This window comes from Rhinatrema bivittatum, chromosome 13 (genome assembly GCF_901001135.1).
Source record: "Rhinatrema bivittatum chromosome 13, aRhiBiv1.1, whole genome shotgun sequence".
Lineage (NCBI taxonomy): Eukaryota > Metazoa > Chordata > Amphibia > Gymnophiona > Rhinatrematidae > Rhinatrema > Rhinatrema bivittatum.
Genome location: NC_042627.1, coordinates 3,011,847 through 3,025,017, shown reverse-complemented (window position 1 = coordinate 3,025,017; position 13,171 = coordinate 3,011,847). Strand labels below are relative to the sequence as shown.

At 44.7% G+C, this 13,171-nt stretch overlaps 2 protein-coding genes across 9 annotated transcripts in view; one reads left to right on the top strand and one right to left on the bottom strand.

Annotated features, from left to right (window-relative positions):
• LOC115075181 (matrix metalloproteinase-17-like) overlaps positions 1 to 3,431 on the top strand; it is a 33,027-nt gene extending 29,596 nt beyond the window's left edge. For all 7 annotated transcript variants that reach the window (XM_029575414.1, XM_029575416.1, XM_029575415.1 and 4 more), the window contains one exon: positions 3,012 to 3,431. In XM_029575414.1, the coding sequence (XP_029431274.1) occupies positions 3,012 to 3,325 (314 nt within the window). In that variant the 3' untranslated portion in view covers positions 3,326 to 3,431. The remainder of the gene's footprint in view (positions 1 to 3,011) is intronic.
• A 4,600-nt stretch (positions 3,432 to 8,031) lies between these two features.
• CAPG (capping actin protein, gelsolin like) overlaps positions 8,032 to 13,171 on the bottom strand; it is a 43,889-nt gene continuing 38,749 nt past the window's right edge. For both annotated transcript variants that reach the window (XM_029574717.1, XM_029574718.1), the window contains exons 9-10: positions 13,012 to 13,100; positions 8,032 to 8,294 (exon numbers count right to left, since the gene is read on the bottom strand). In XM_029574717.1, coding sequence (XP_029430577.1) covers positions 8,229 to 8,294; positions 13,012 to 13,100 — 155 coding nt within the window. In that variant the 3' untranslated portion in view covers positions 8,032 to 8,228. The remainder of the gene's footprint in view (positions 8,295 to 13,011; positions 13,101 to 13,171) is intronic.

Genomic DNA, 13,171 nt, shown 5'->3' with positions numbered 1-13,171 from the left:
TAAAACAATCATTTATGGCATGTGGAAACTTTACCTCCCTAACGTGTCCCTATCAATATTGGGGTAATTGAAATCACAATACCACATGAGGGGGAGTATAGTCAATTTCAAAAACATCAAATAATATACAATCATCAGAAATGTATTTTATTTATTTAAACACCTTATTAGACTGAGTCAAATCAATTATATGCGTACACAACTCTAAAGAAATTTACCTGTATATTTTATGAATATCAAAAACATACAGAACATAAATATTTAAACAATTGGCATGAAACTGAGAAATGGTGTAAAATGGCATTTAAAATGCTTTCTGTTTGATTGGGTTTAGACGTTTTCCTTGGTTTTTGGCCTGTATAAGGTTCCTGCCAGTTGTTCCCCTGAAGCAGCCTCTTTTTGGAGCTGAAACCTGGGCCCTTGTCAGGATTTTTGGTTTCAGTACAGAATTTATCTTCAGCATATATATTCAGGGACAATCTCCCACACAAAGTTTTCTGGGGTAGATTGAAGACCTGATCGTCTGTGTTTTAAAGATTAGATCTTTCCTTTAAGAGGAACTTACACATCCATTTGATCATTCAATTAAAGATTTAAATGGTGTTGAAGAATTAGTATGTGGTGATCTAAAAACCTTTTTGTTTTTTCCAGGAAGATTCCTTTAGTATGTGAAACAATTAAGAACCTGTACCTCTCCCTGGATTTGTATTAGGAAGAGTTACAGTGTTCGTCACTGGATATTCTTTATTTTGTTTTATATATGTGTGTGTGTGTGGTATGTATGGGTGGTGACTGATTTTTTAAAAAATATTTATGTTCTGTATGTTTTTGATATACATGCAATATACAGGTAAATTTCTTTAGAGTTGTGAACGAAATATAATTGATTTGACTCAGTCTAATAAGGTGTTTAAATAAGTACAATTTCTGTTTTGGAAATTGACTGTATACTCCCCCTAATGTGGTATTGAGATATATATTTGGGGGGCAGTAGTCTCTTACCCAATATATTTATTTACGGTAATTGAAATCTCCCGTTCCTGTTCATACCCCAGATCAGTCCTGACTCTAAGGTTTGTATCCCTGCCAGCAGATAAAGACAGAAAATGTTTCACTGACACTGCTACGTAACCCAGAGTGCAACCTGCAGTCCCTCAGTATTTCTCTGTCTCCAGCAGATGGTAGAGGTTCCACCTGCAGTCCCTCAGTATTTCTCTGTCTCCAGCAGATGGTAGAGGTGCCACCTGCAGTCCCTCAGTATTTCTCTGTCTCCAGCAGATGGTAGAGGTGCCACCTGCAGTCCCTCAGTATTTTCTGTCTCCAGCAGATGGTAGAGGTTCCACCTGCAGTCTGGAGTAAAAAAAAAAAAAAAAAAAAAGAAGAGAGAAAAGGATTAGAAGCTTATCCTAGTCCTCCCAGCTTTTTGGAGATTTTCTGTTCATTTTTTTTATTTCTGGGGAGTTTTTTCTTTTTTTGTTTTCAGGAAATAGTGCACATTATTATCATTTTACAGTAGATGATGCTAAGGTCTGCCACCTTCACTCCAGGCAGACAAGTTACCAAGCAATTCTTATGCCCAGCAGCTACCCAGCTATCTACATTCCTAGTGATTGAATTGCTAATTTCAAATGCTATCCTAATCCTTCCTTCCTGGGTACCTACTCCTGGAGACACATCATATGAGTGAGAGGATACTGCCCTACAGGTCCTATAGCTAGGACCTGTAGGGCAGGTCCTAGCTATAGGATCATTTCTTGTCACCCAGGGTGATGCTCTCCTTCAAGGCAACTTTGCTCCTCCAAAGCAACATAGGGTCTACTTGACTGGAGTTGGGACCACTCTACTATGTCCTTGAAGGTCCCCTTTATATATTTCTCTGTCTGCCTCAGCCTATGCAGGTCTGCCACTTTGGTTTCCAGAGCTTGGACTCGTTCTCTGAGAGCCAGAAGCTCTTTTTTCTAGGAACAAACATACAACCTCTAATCAACAGGTAAATAATCATACATATCGCACTCGGTGCAAAAGAATGGATTGCCTCCATCTTGATCCTGAACTTCTGTCTGTATCTTAATTTTGTTGAGCTGTTAAAGTGTTTAAGAAACAGGTATGTTTAATCACATTTAACAACCCTTAAATTAAGTGTGTTTTATGTTAGTTTGTCAATAATCAGTAACAGGGTCTAAAATTAGTAAATTACTAAAACTATAGATACTTGCACGATGCTTTAAATCCCTAATTGATTCTTATTTTGAATGTGTTCCTCTTAATGGGGGTAACAATTTATATATATATCACAAAATGTTACTGGGGTAGGCAGGGGATGGGGAGGTGGGTGAGAATGAAACACCAGTGATTTCTTATCCAGGAACCAGATCTCATACCTTCTCAAGCAAGTACCCTTAGCAAATTCTCAGTCTACTTCCCAGCATACACAATTATTCATACACTCCAAATTAAACTCAAATCTTAAACTGCTCAAAGGATTCATTTAAGCTTTCAGTTTACTTCTCAGAAAACTCAATAACATTCAAAATGAAATTCAACCATAAAGTTCACACAGGATTAATTCAAGCTCTCAGCCTACTGCCCAGCAAATAATTATACACTCAAACTACACACAGGGTTAATTCTTTACACAAACTTACCTCTGACTTGGCTAATGGCTTGTGTGCATGCTGGTGCCACTTGCTATTATGGGGTTATTTTTTTCATGGGTTATTTTTTGTTTGTTTTCAGGAAATAGCACACATTATTAACAAATACTCATTTCACACCAGGTGATGCATGAGGTCTACCAACTTCAGTCTGTCTTCAGGCATAGGCAACTATTTGTGGCTATTCAGGAAAACTCTGAACAGAACTTCTGACAGCCTCAGACCTCTGCAACTGGGTCCCCAAATGCTATAACATCACTGTCCATTTATGCAAAGGCAGGAAAAAAATCTTGCTGTTACCTCTGACAGGAAGGAGTGATAATTGAACACTGAATCCTGATCTTCTTGTCTCTATAGGAGAGGTTTACGTCTTCAAGGGCCTGGAGTACTGGAAGTTTGACAGTGAGTCCCTGCAGCTGGAGACCGGCTACCCTCGCACTATCGCTAAAGACTGGATGGACTGCACAGAGGATTCAATTGCAACGCAAATCGTCACTTCAGGTCCCTCTTTGGGTGCCAAACCCCAGCAAGATACTGGGGGACCCGAGCTAGAAATAGAGAGGTGCGTGTGTTATAACTCCAGGACTGGTTCTGGTACCAGAAGGACTTTACCATCAGCGGTGATCTGTGCTCTCAGCACATTGCTTGCACTTTCAGCAGGAGCCACGTGAGAATCACCATTTCTGCACGTGCAGATTCACTGGACAATAACAAACAATGAGGTGTAAATATTTGTCCAAAGAAAAAGTAATAATAAATCAAACATGCAAAATCAGATTCACGGATCCGTTCTGGTGATTATTCCCACTATTCTGAGTCTATATAGGAGAGGGGAAAGTCAGGTAAGGAGAAATTCCCATGATTCGGAGTATAGGAGGGATGCTGTGTCCGTCAGTTTGTGCTCGATGTTGGACTGTGGTTTGTATGGGAAAGGGTGCAGATAGGTTGGGGTTTCCAGGCTCGGCGCGCGCAGGGGGATTGGGGTAGGTTTTCGGGGGGTACGTGCATATCCTACGCGTGTACCCCTTTGAAAATCTACCCCTGTGTACAATTCTGGTCGCCACATCTCAAAAAAGATATAATTGCGATGGAGAAGGTACAGAGAAGGGCGACCAAAATGATAAGGGGAATGGAACAACTCCCCTATGAGGAAAGACTAAAGAGGTTAGGACTTTTCAGCTTGGAGAAGAGACGGCTGAGGGGGGATATGATAGAGGTGTTTAAAATCATGAGAGGTCTAGAACGGGTAGATGTGAATCGGTTATTTACTCTTTCGGATAGTAGAAGGACTAGGGGTCACTCCATGAAGTTAGCATGGGGCACATTTAAAACTAATCGGAGAAAGTTCTTTTTCACTCAACGCACAATTAAAATCTGGAATTTGTTGCCAGAGGATGTGGTTAGTGCAGTTAGTATAGCTGTGTTTAAAAAAAGGATTGGATAAGTTCTTGGAGGAGAAGTCCATTACCTGCTAATAATCGAGTGTACTTAGTGAATAGCCACTGCTATTAATTGCATCCGTAGCTGTTCTCTGCAGGGTTACTGAGGGAGGGGCGTGGCTGGAGCTAGAAACAGAGAGGGTTTCCCCAGAGACCCGGCAATTGATGCAAATCCTCTGAGACTCTGGGTGAAACCCAGTGAGCTCCCAGGTATGCCTGAGGCTAAGAGCTGGCATATATCCCTGGCCATGTGAATAGGAAAACCTGGGGAAACTGGATGGACTGGGGGGGTCTTTTTCTGCTGTCATCTACTATGTTACAAGCTTATGACCTCTCCCTGAGCACACAGTCGGACACAGACATTATACACAGTAACAGACGGGATCCAATCATCAGCCCCCAGTCTGAATGAGATAGGGGTTGAAGTTACATCTCTGGGTTCAGAAAGCTTAGGTTTTGCTGTCATTGCTCTTGGTACTATCCATCCTGTCCTCGAGAAGAGGAGCTGCCCGGGGTGCAAAGCCCCTTCAGGGTAAAATAATGAAATGCAAGCGTGGGCCAGCAGCAGATGAAAAGCCAAGAAGAGCGCCTGCTCCTCCTACCATCCGGGTTGGAGAGAAGGAAAGAGGCCTGGGAATCAGGGTGGAGGGAAAGAGGAGCAGGATTCGGGTAGGGGGTGGGGATGCAAACCTGCCTGCTGCTGTGTAACTCACAAGCCCTTGCCCAGGTACATCTAAACCTCTGCAGGGAATCCGAACTGCTAAACCTGAGCTGGAGACTGCTCTGACAGGCCCTGGGTGTCACTGCGCATTGGACGCTTGCCTCTCTCTGCCTTCAGGATAATTTCTTTGCAAGGAGGCAGGTGAGGGAGAGGCAGCGGTGCACAGCTCAGCCGCTCAGGCCTGGAGCCCTGGAGGGTAGGAGCAGGGTGGAGCTCAGGAAAGGCGTTTGCAAACAGAATAGAAACACATTCCTGTGACATTAGCAGGAATTCTCTTGAGAGTAGGGACTGGGGAGAGCTAAGCAAGGAAGCGCAGAGCCCAACTTTAACAGTGGCAAGAGAGGGGGGAGGGGGAGGCAGTGTGACTGCACTGAGGCCAGGGGTTGGGCGTGGGCACTGCACAGGCTCCCTTTAACTGCTGCAGATGTTCGCCCCCCTCCCACCATCCCACCCCCCTCATTGGAGGGGTTCTCCCCGGGCCTGGTCATTGCTCTGTCACTCATCTTTCACTCTCATGCAAACAAAAGCTGCAAAAGTGGTGCCTTTTTTTTTTTTGTTTTAATAAAGAAATTGGCAACCATCCCATAGTGCTTTTTGCAGATTCTGTTTGTATGATTTTTTTTTTCCTGTGGAATATGTTCCCTTCCTGAAGCTGCAGAAAATTCAGGTCCTTGGAGAAAAGATCTGCTGTTTCAAAATTGTGCAAGAGAACCAACTTGCAAATGTTTGGCAAGAAACTAAAATCTTGATGTAGAAAGCAGGTTGTGTGTTGGTCGGTCAGTTCCGCTGTCATAGTTGTCGGTGGCCACCAGGGGGCGCCCAGAACTGTGCAAAGATAATATTCTGTTCCCTGTAGGTACCCAGATCAGTCCAGACTCCTGGGTTGTGCCTCCCTTCCAGCAGATGGAGACAGAGAAAGTTTTGCAGGCACCACCTCTTAACCTGGTGTGCCACCTGCAGCTCCTCAGTATTTCTCTATCTCCAGCAGATGGAGGTAAAAAACCTGTAGTTCTGTACCTAAGGAGAAAAGTAAAAGGAATTCCCTCCCAGGAGGTTTGCAGGTCATGTTGGGACCATCCCTCCTGGTTTTAGAGGAGGACGAGCAGGGGTTGGGGACCCTTGAGGGCTTGCTGATCCACGCTGGGAGTGAAAACTGGTGGTCCAGGACACTGCCATCCTTCAGATAAGCTTGCTGGCTGTCTGTTTTGTAAAGTTTAAAAATAAAAAGAAGTGCAGTGTGTGTTTTTTCTTGTTGTAGTGTTGTTCCCCATCAGTGGCAGAAGGTCAGGCGGCAAACTCCTGTTGTGGTTCCCAGCATGTTCTCCTGTATTCAAGGTGCGGTCTCACCATGGAGCGATACAGAGGCATTATGACGTTTTCCGTTTTATTCACCATTCCCTTTCTAATAATTCCCAACATTCTGTTTGCTTTTTTGACTGCCGCAGCACACTGAACCGACGATTTCAATGTGTTATCCACTATGACACCTCGATCTCTTTCTTGGGTTGTAGCATCTAATATGGAACCTAACATTGTATAACTATAGCATGGGTTATTTTTCCCTATATGCATCACCTTGCACTTATCCACATTAAATTTCATCTGCCATTTGGATGCCCAATTTTGCAGTCTGTCAAGGTCTTCCTGCAATTTATCACAATCTGCTTGTGATTTAACTACTCTGAATAATTTTGTCATCTGCAAATTTGATTATCTCACTTGTCGTATTTCTTTCCAGATCATTTATAAATATATTGAACAGTAAGGGTCCCAATACAGATCCCTGAGGCACTCCACTGTCCACTCCCTTCCACTGAGAAAATTGTCCATTTAATCCTACTCTCTGTTTCCTGTCTTTTAGCCAGTTTGCAATCCACGAAAGGACATCGCCACCTATCCCATGACTTTTCACTTTTCCTAGAAGCCTCTCATGAGGAACTTTGTCAAATGCCTTCTGAAAATCCAAGTATACTACATCTACCGGTTCACCTTTATCCACATGTTTATTAACTCCTTCAAAAAAGTGAAGCAGATTTGTGAGGCAAGACTTGCCCTGGGTAAAGCCATGCTGACTTTGTTCCATTAAACCATGTCTTTCTATATGTTCTGTGATTTTGATGTTTAGAACACTTTCCACTATTTTTCCTGGCACTGAAGTCAGGCTAACCAGTCTGTAGTTTCCCGGATCGCCCCTGGAGCCCTTTTTAAATATTGGGGTTACATTAGCCACCTCCAGTCTTCAGGTACAATGGATGATGTTCGTGTCCTGGCTGATCTCCATGTTCTTACATAGAACCAGGTAAGAGGGTCCTACACCTGATCTCCCCTCTCATCAAGGCCACAATGTGTTCAAGTTATGGAACTATTAACCCAAGAGCCACCCCGACCCTCCCATCCCCCTCATGCTGTCACAAAATATATGAACTTCCAAATCAGACCCCGACCCTCCCATGCCAGCCAGCACCTCTAAAGCATGGGAGTGCGGTACAACCGTAGCCTTCGCGGTGCCATCCAGCAGTGTGGTCAGACTGCTCCTCTCACAGGAAGTCTTGATGTCGCCAGAAATCGCAGCAAAATCCTGGTGACCTGTGGGAGTCTTGGGGGTGCTGGGTGGGGCAGGAGGGGACAGGAAGGTTCGTATATTTTGTGGAAGCGTGAGTGGCGGAGGATGGGGTGACTCTCAGGTCAATAGGCCTGTAATTGTATTACTACCTTTTGGGCAGGGGAGGGGGAGATCGGGCACCAGGGCTGACATAACTCTCAAGCATTTAGTGCAATGTGGGTTTGCAAACTTTCTTTTTTTAAAAATGTTTTTGTCAGCACAACTGGCTGCATCCTTTGAACCCAGTCTGTTTCCAGATAACTTTAACCCTGCTCTCATGCATGTCCAGATTTCGCCAAATAAATGATTTGGTTAACTCAGGATAGTGTAGTTAGCTGGAAGGGTTATTTGTGGAAGTGAAATCTGTTGCGGAGGCCTGCAGTGTATCTGGAGACATTTTAATGTCAGCCTGATAAAATGTAGCCCGTTAAAGGAACCAGATGAAACCTTGGGGTCTCTGTCCGGCTCGACAGTTATCCAGACAAATTCCTACGACTCCTGCCCTCAAGGCGTTTAGCGTCTCAGTCCAATAATCAAACTCTCCAGCCTCTGCTAGGAAGTGCTCCACTTTCCTCAGAGATGCGTGTGACATGAGGAATAACTGCACGGCAGAGCCAGGGGACAGGGCTGCTTTTTAATTAATAACTATAGGAGTCATTCCTGCTTTACAAACCCCACTAGAGAGGGTCCCCAGCGGCGAAGCGCGCACGAGCTACGAGTTGCATAAATGTAATTTCTTCCGCCGTATTAACAGGAGCAGATCCAATGGCAGCAGCGGGTCGGGTGGGGCCGGGCCCAGCCCGCGACTTCACCTACGCCCAGGCCTTGAAGAACTGCTTGAAGAGGCCGCTCTCGTTCCCATCCGAGACAATCTGCACCTGCAGGAAAGAGACGCAAACAAAAGCCTTTACCAGGGGAGAACCGGTCCGGGGAGTGTCCTGCTCCCCACCCTGCAGGGGGGGTTTAGTGAGAACCACAGACGAGAAAGGAGAGCAGCTCAGCATTTATATTATTACCATGCCAGCGGCTCAAACATTGACAGTCAGTGCATGCAGAGCAGTGGGGAGCAGGCCCACCCAAATTTCTTTGCAAGACACTGCACCCAATAAAAGCAGGCAGCATCAGCAGGCACCCAAGGGAGAGAAAAAATAAATAAAATCAGCTGGTGTGTGCTCCCGGTGTCTCACGGCCCCAGTAATACTTCCCTTTACCTTCTTCCTGCCCCCGTGGGCCAATGGGAAACCTCCTCCATTCTTCCTGCCCCCGTGGGCCAATGGGAAACCTCCTCCATTCTTCCTTCCCCCGCGGGCCAATCGGAAGCCTTCTTCCTGCCAGTGGAAGGAGGAAGCCTCTGATTGGCCGGTGGGGCAGGAAGAAGGGGGGGCATCAGGTTGGGAGGAGTGGCAGTGTTCAAGTCACGGGCTGGAAATGCAGGGCAGGGAGGAGACTGGGGTGTGTGTGAGAGACAGAGACTGGGCAGGGAGGTGACTGGGGTGTGTGTGAGAGACAGAGACTGATCGTAGGGTTTAATTGGTGTGTGTGCGCGCAGGGCCGGTGCTTCCATTAGGCAAAGTAGGTGGTGGCCTAGGGCACCACAATTTTTTTTTTGGGGGGTGGCAAACTCCTGCAACAAATCCAATACCAGAGGAGGGGGTGCTGTGCCGGAACTGCTGCCAATACGTAATCCAGGGGAGGGGTTGCATTACTGAAGGTTCGCCTAGGGTGCCAAATACTCTTGCACCGGCCCTGTGTGTGTGACTTGTGGGCCCTAAAGAAGAAGACCGTAAGGACAGAGCTTCAGCAGCCACTGCTGCTCCTGGTCTGTGCTTTCAAGGGAAAGGAGTAGGAGATTTGCTGGAGAGGGTAAGTAAAGGTGGCATTTTAAGTTTATTTTTCTTGATTGACTGCCATTTTAATTATTGAGTATTATGTGATGTGTCTGCTGTTTTGAAATATTTTATTGATGTTTGGACAATGTTTAATAATTTTTATGAGTTTTGTTGGATGTTATTCTGTTCAGCAGCTGTTTTGAAACATTTATTAATATAGTTGTACAGTTATTTCTGTGTGGGGATCTGTAGCAGCTTGGTTTGTTCTGTTTTCCTAATAGGAGGTGTATTAGTGTTTAGGACCTGATTTAATATTTGTAGTGTTGCCTTTTCATAGATAGGGTTGTTATATGTTCCATAATGCAGGTGTAACTTTGTGCATATTAGTTTCTGTGTATTATTGCAGATCCTGGGACTGTATTAGGTGCTATATTTCTCTTTCCATTTCTCTAGGTTTGCACTGCATGCAGAGTGGCTTTTTTTGGTTTTCCATTCCAGTTTCTATCTCCATATTTATAATGTGTGGTCCTTCTGTTCTTTGGTGAAGGTCGGTTCTGTGTGTGTGCCTGAGGTGAGGTATTTTACTAGCATGTAGGCATTTGTATCAATCTTATTTGTGGATGCAGAGTGTATGTTTACATGATGATAGCTTAGTAAATGACAGGGCTGGAGAGCCTTTTTCTCCTGTCTACCCAGTTATCCTCTCCACACTGCTAAGGATACATCCCAGCTGTCAGCCAAAGGGTGTGACCACCTTCAAGACCTCTCTTTATCCAGAACAGTCTTTTTTCTGTTCTTCCTTTGTAAAGAAATGGGGATGAATGTCAGGAGCCCCTGGACTCGATTCAGCAAATGTCAGCATCAGAGGAAGACTAAAACTAAATAGTTGAGTCATAGGAAAGGAAAAGAAATCTTCAAAGATATTTATCTGTTTTATTGATACAGATTAATAAGGCATTTGCTCAATTATGGTAAATATTTTGGTACAAATTCAATGATGAAGGAACCCTCTTTCCTATTTTCTTAAACTTATCAAACGCAGTAATTCATGACCATCATAATAGGCATCATTGTGTGGTAAAGTATACCTTTGTCACTCTGCCTTATGCTTAATCATAGGTCAGTCCATATTTTTAAGTGTTTTTGTTGCTTAATTCACCCCAGTGATATACTCCAAATTTCTAGCAATAATCTTGTGTTACATCAATTCAAGGTTACTTTTGTTGAAAATTATGAACCAAACTTATCTGGATAATACAATGTTATTACTTCTTCTTAACCACCATCGACTTTGAGCTCGATGCCCTCAAACTGTCAGCAATATGAGAATTAACTATATTGCTCTTCTATGCCCAACATTGCACAATGTTTCAGACTAGCATCAAGTCCTTCTTCAAGGGCGTAATATATTCCACAGCATGGCGTATCTTGGCGTGGCATCAAGCTCAAAGTTGATGGTGGTTAAGAAGAAGTAATAACATCGTATTATCCAGATAAGTTTGGTTCATAATTTTCAACAAAAGTAACCTTGAATTGATGTAACACAAGATTATTGCTAGAAATTTGGAGTATATCACTGGGGTGAATTAAGCAACAAAAACACTTAAAAATATGGACTGACCTATGATTAAGCATAAGGCAGAGTGACAAGGGTATACTTTACCACACAATGATGCCTATTATGATGGTCATGAATTACTGCGTTTGATAAGTTTAAGGAAAGAGGGTTCCTTCATCATTGAATTTGTAATTAGTTTGAACCTAGTTCCATCTTAAAAGTACATTGCCTTTCTGAGCTTTTTTCAAGTAGAAATATTTTGGTACAACATTCCAGAGGGTTTTAAAACATCTCACAGAATACTGTGATGCATGATGAGATATTTGTCTTTATAGTAGACTAGTATATGGTTCTTTGTAAGTTATGAGATACTGCCACTTGAGATCTCTCTAAGTATAATTGAAATGCTTTCATAACTATATATTAGGTTTAGCACTGATAGCTGCTTGAAGTAATTGAGTTTAAAATATTAAAAGTATAACAGCTGTAGCAGATTATTTAGAAATCTATTGTCAGGTGTGTGTGTGAAAGTATTTATCAATAAGAATATGAATTCCATGGCTCAGACTTTTAGTGCCCAGCCAAAAATTCATTTCTGGCTACGCCACTGGTGGGGAGTGCAGGGCTGCGGGCTGAAATCCCCTGGCGATACAGGGCTCATGTCCTGTGAGCCATAATGCAATTCTTCTGAACCGATCCGAAGCCACGTATGTAACCACATAAATTACACAGCGACAGTGGGAGCTCAGCCAGTCCTACCACTGAACCACGGCACAAGCCAAGCCTTCCCTGCAAGTTACGCCTGGCTATTCAGCGTTTTCATTTCACACTTCCTCAGGTGCCAGGAACCATTCATGGCAACGTTTGCACACTTTAAATTCATCAAGCAGGCAGACTGCTTGGCTACCCTCCCATGCTGGTAAATAACATTTCATGCACCAGGTACAGGTGGCTGATTTAGATAGTTTCCTAGTCTTTGTTCAGTGCTCAGTGAAGCCTGTGTCCAAGTGCACTGCCTGTGACATCAGTGTGAAGGTGCTGTGATGTCTGTGTGATGTCTGTGGCTGTGCTGCCTGTGATGTCTGCATAAAAGATGTCCAGGTGCACTGCCTGTGACATCAGTGTGAAGGTGCTGTGATGTCCATGTGATGCCTGTGGCTACTGCCTGTGATGTCTGTATAAAGGTGTCCAGGTGCACTGCCTGTGACATCAGTGTGAAGATGCTGTGATGTCCGTGTGATGCCTGTGGCTGTGCTGCCTGTGATGTCTGCATAAAGGTGTCCAGGTGCGCACTGCCTGTGACATCAGTGTGAAGGTGCTGTGATGTCCGTGTGATGCCTGTGGCTACTGCCTGTGATGTCTGCATAAAGGTGTCTCCAGGTGCACTGCCTGTGACATCAGTGTGAAGGTGCTGTGATGTCCGTGTGATGCCTGTGGCTACTGCCTGTGATGTCTGCATAAAGGTGTCTCCAGGTGCACTGCCTGTGACATCAGTGTGAAGGTGCTGTGATGTCCGTGTGATGCCTGTGGCTGTGCTGCCTGTGATGTCTGCATAAAGGTCTCCAGGTGCACTGCCTGTGACATCAGTGTGAAGGTGCTGTGATGTCCGTGTGATGCCTGTGGCTACTGCCTGTGATGTCTGCATAAAGGTGTCCAGGTGCACTGCCTGTGACATCAGTGTGAAGGCGCTGTGATGTCTGTGTGATGCCTGTGGCTACTGCCTGTGATGTCTGCATAAAGGTGTCCAGGTGCACTGCCTGTGACATCAGTGTGAAGGTGCTGTGATGTCCGTGTGATGCCTGTGGCTGTGCTGCCTGTGATGTCTGCATAAAGGTCTCCAGGTGCACTGCCTGTGACATCAGTGTGAAGGTGCTGTGATGTCCGTGTGATGCCTGTGGCTACTGCCTGTGATGTCTGCATAAAGGTGTCCAGGTGCACTGCCTGTGACATCAGTGTGAAGGCGCTGTGATGTCTGTGTGATGCCTGTGGCTACTGCCTGTGATGTCTGCATAAAGGTGTCCAGGTGCACTGCCTGTGACATCAGTGTGAAGGTGCTGTGATGTCCGTGTGATGCCTGTGGCTGTGCTGCCTGTGATGTCTGCATAAAGGTGTCTCCAGGTGCACTGCCTGTGACATCAGTGTGAAGGCGCTGTGATGCCTGTGGCTGTGCTGCCTGCGATGTCTTTGGGTATGCTCTGTTCCCCTCACCTGTGTTTTTGAGCAGTACTGCATACGTGCAATGACCTCATTGGCCACTTTCATAGCTGCCTTGCGCTCCTCACTGTTGGCCTTGTGACCTGCAGAAGAACAATCATTTGGACCATTAGTAGCCATGAAGTCACATTACTGTACTTTGCACATTAAGAAC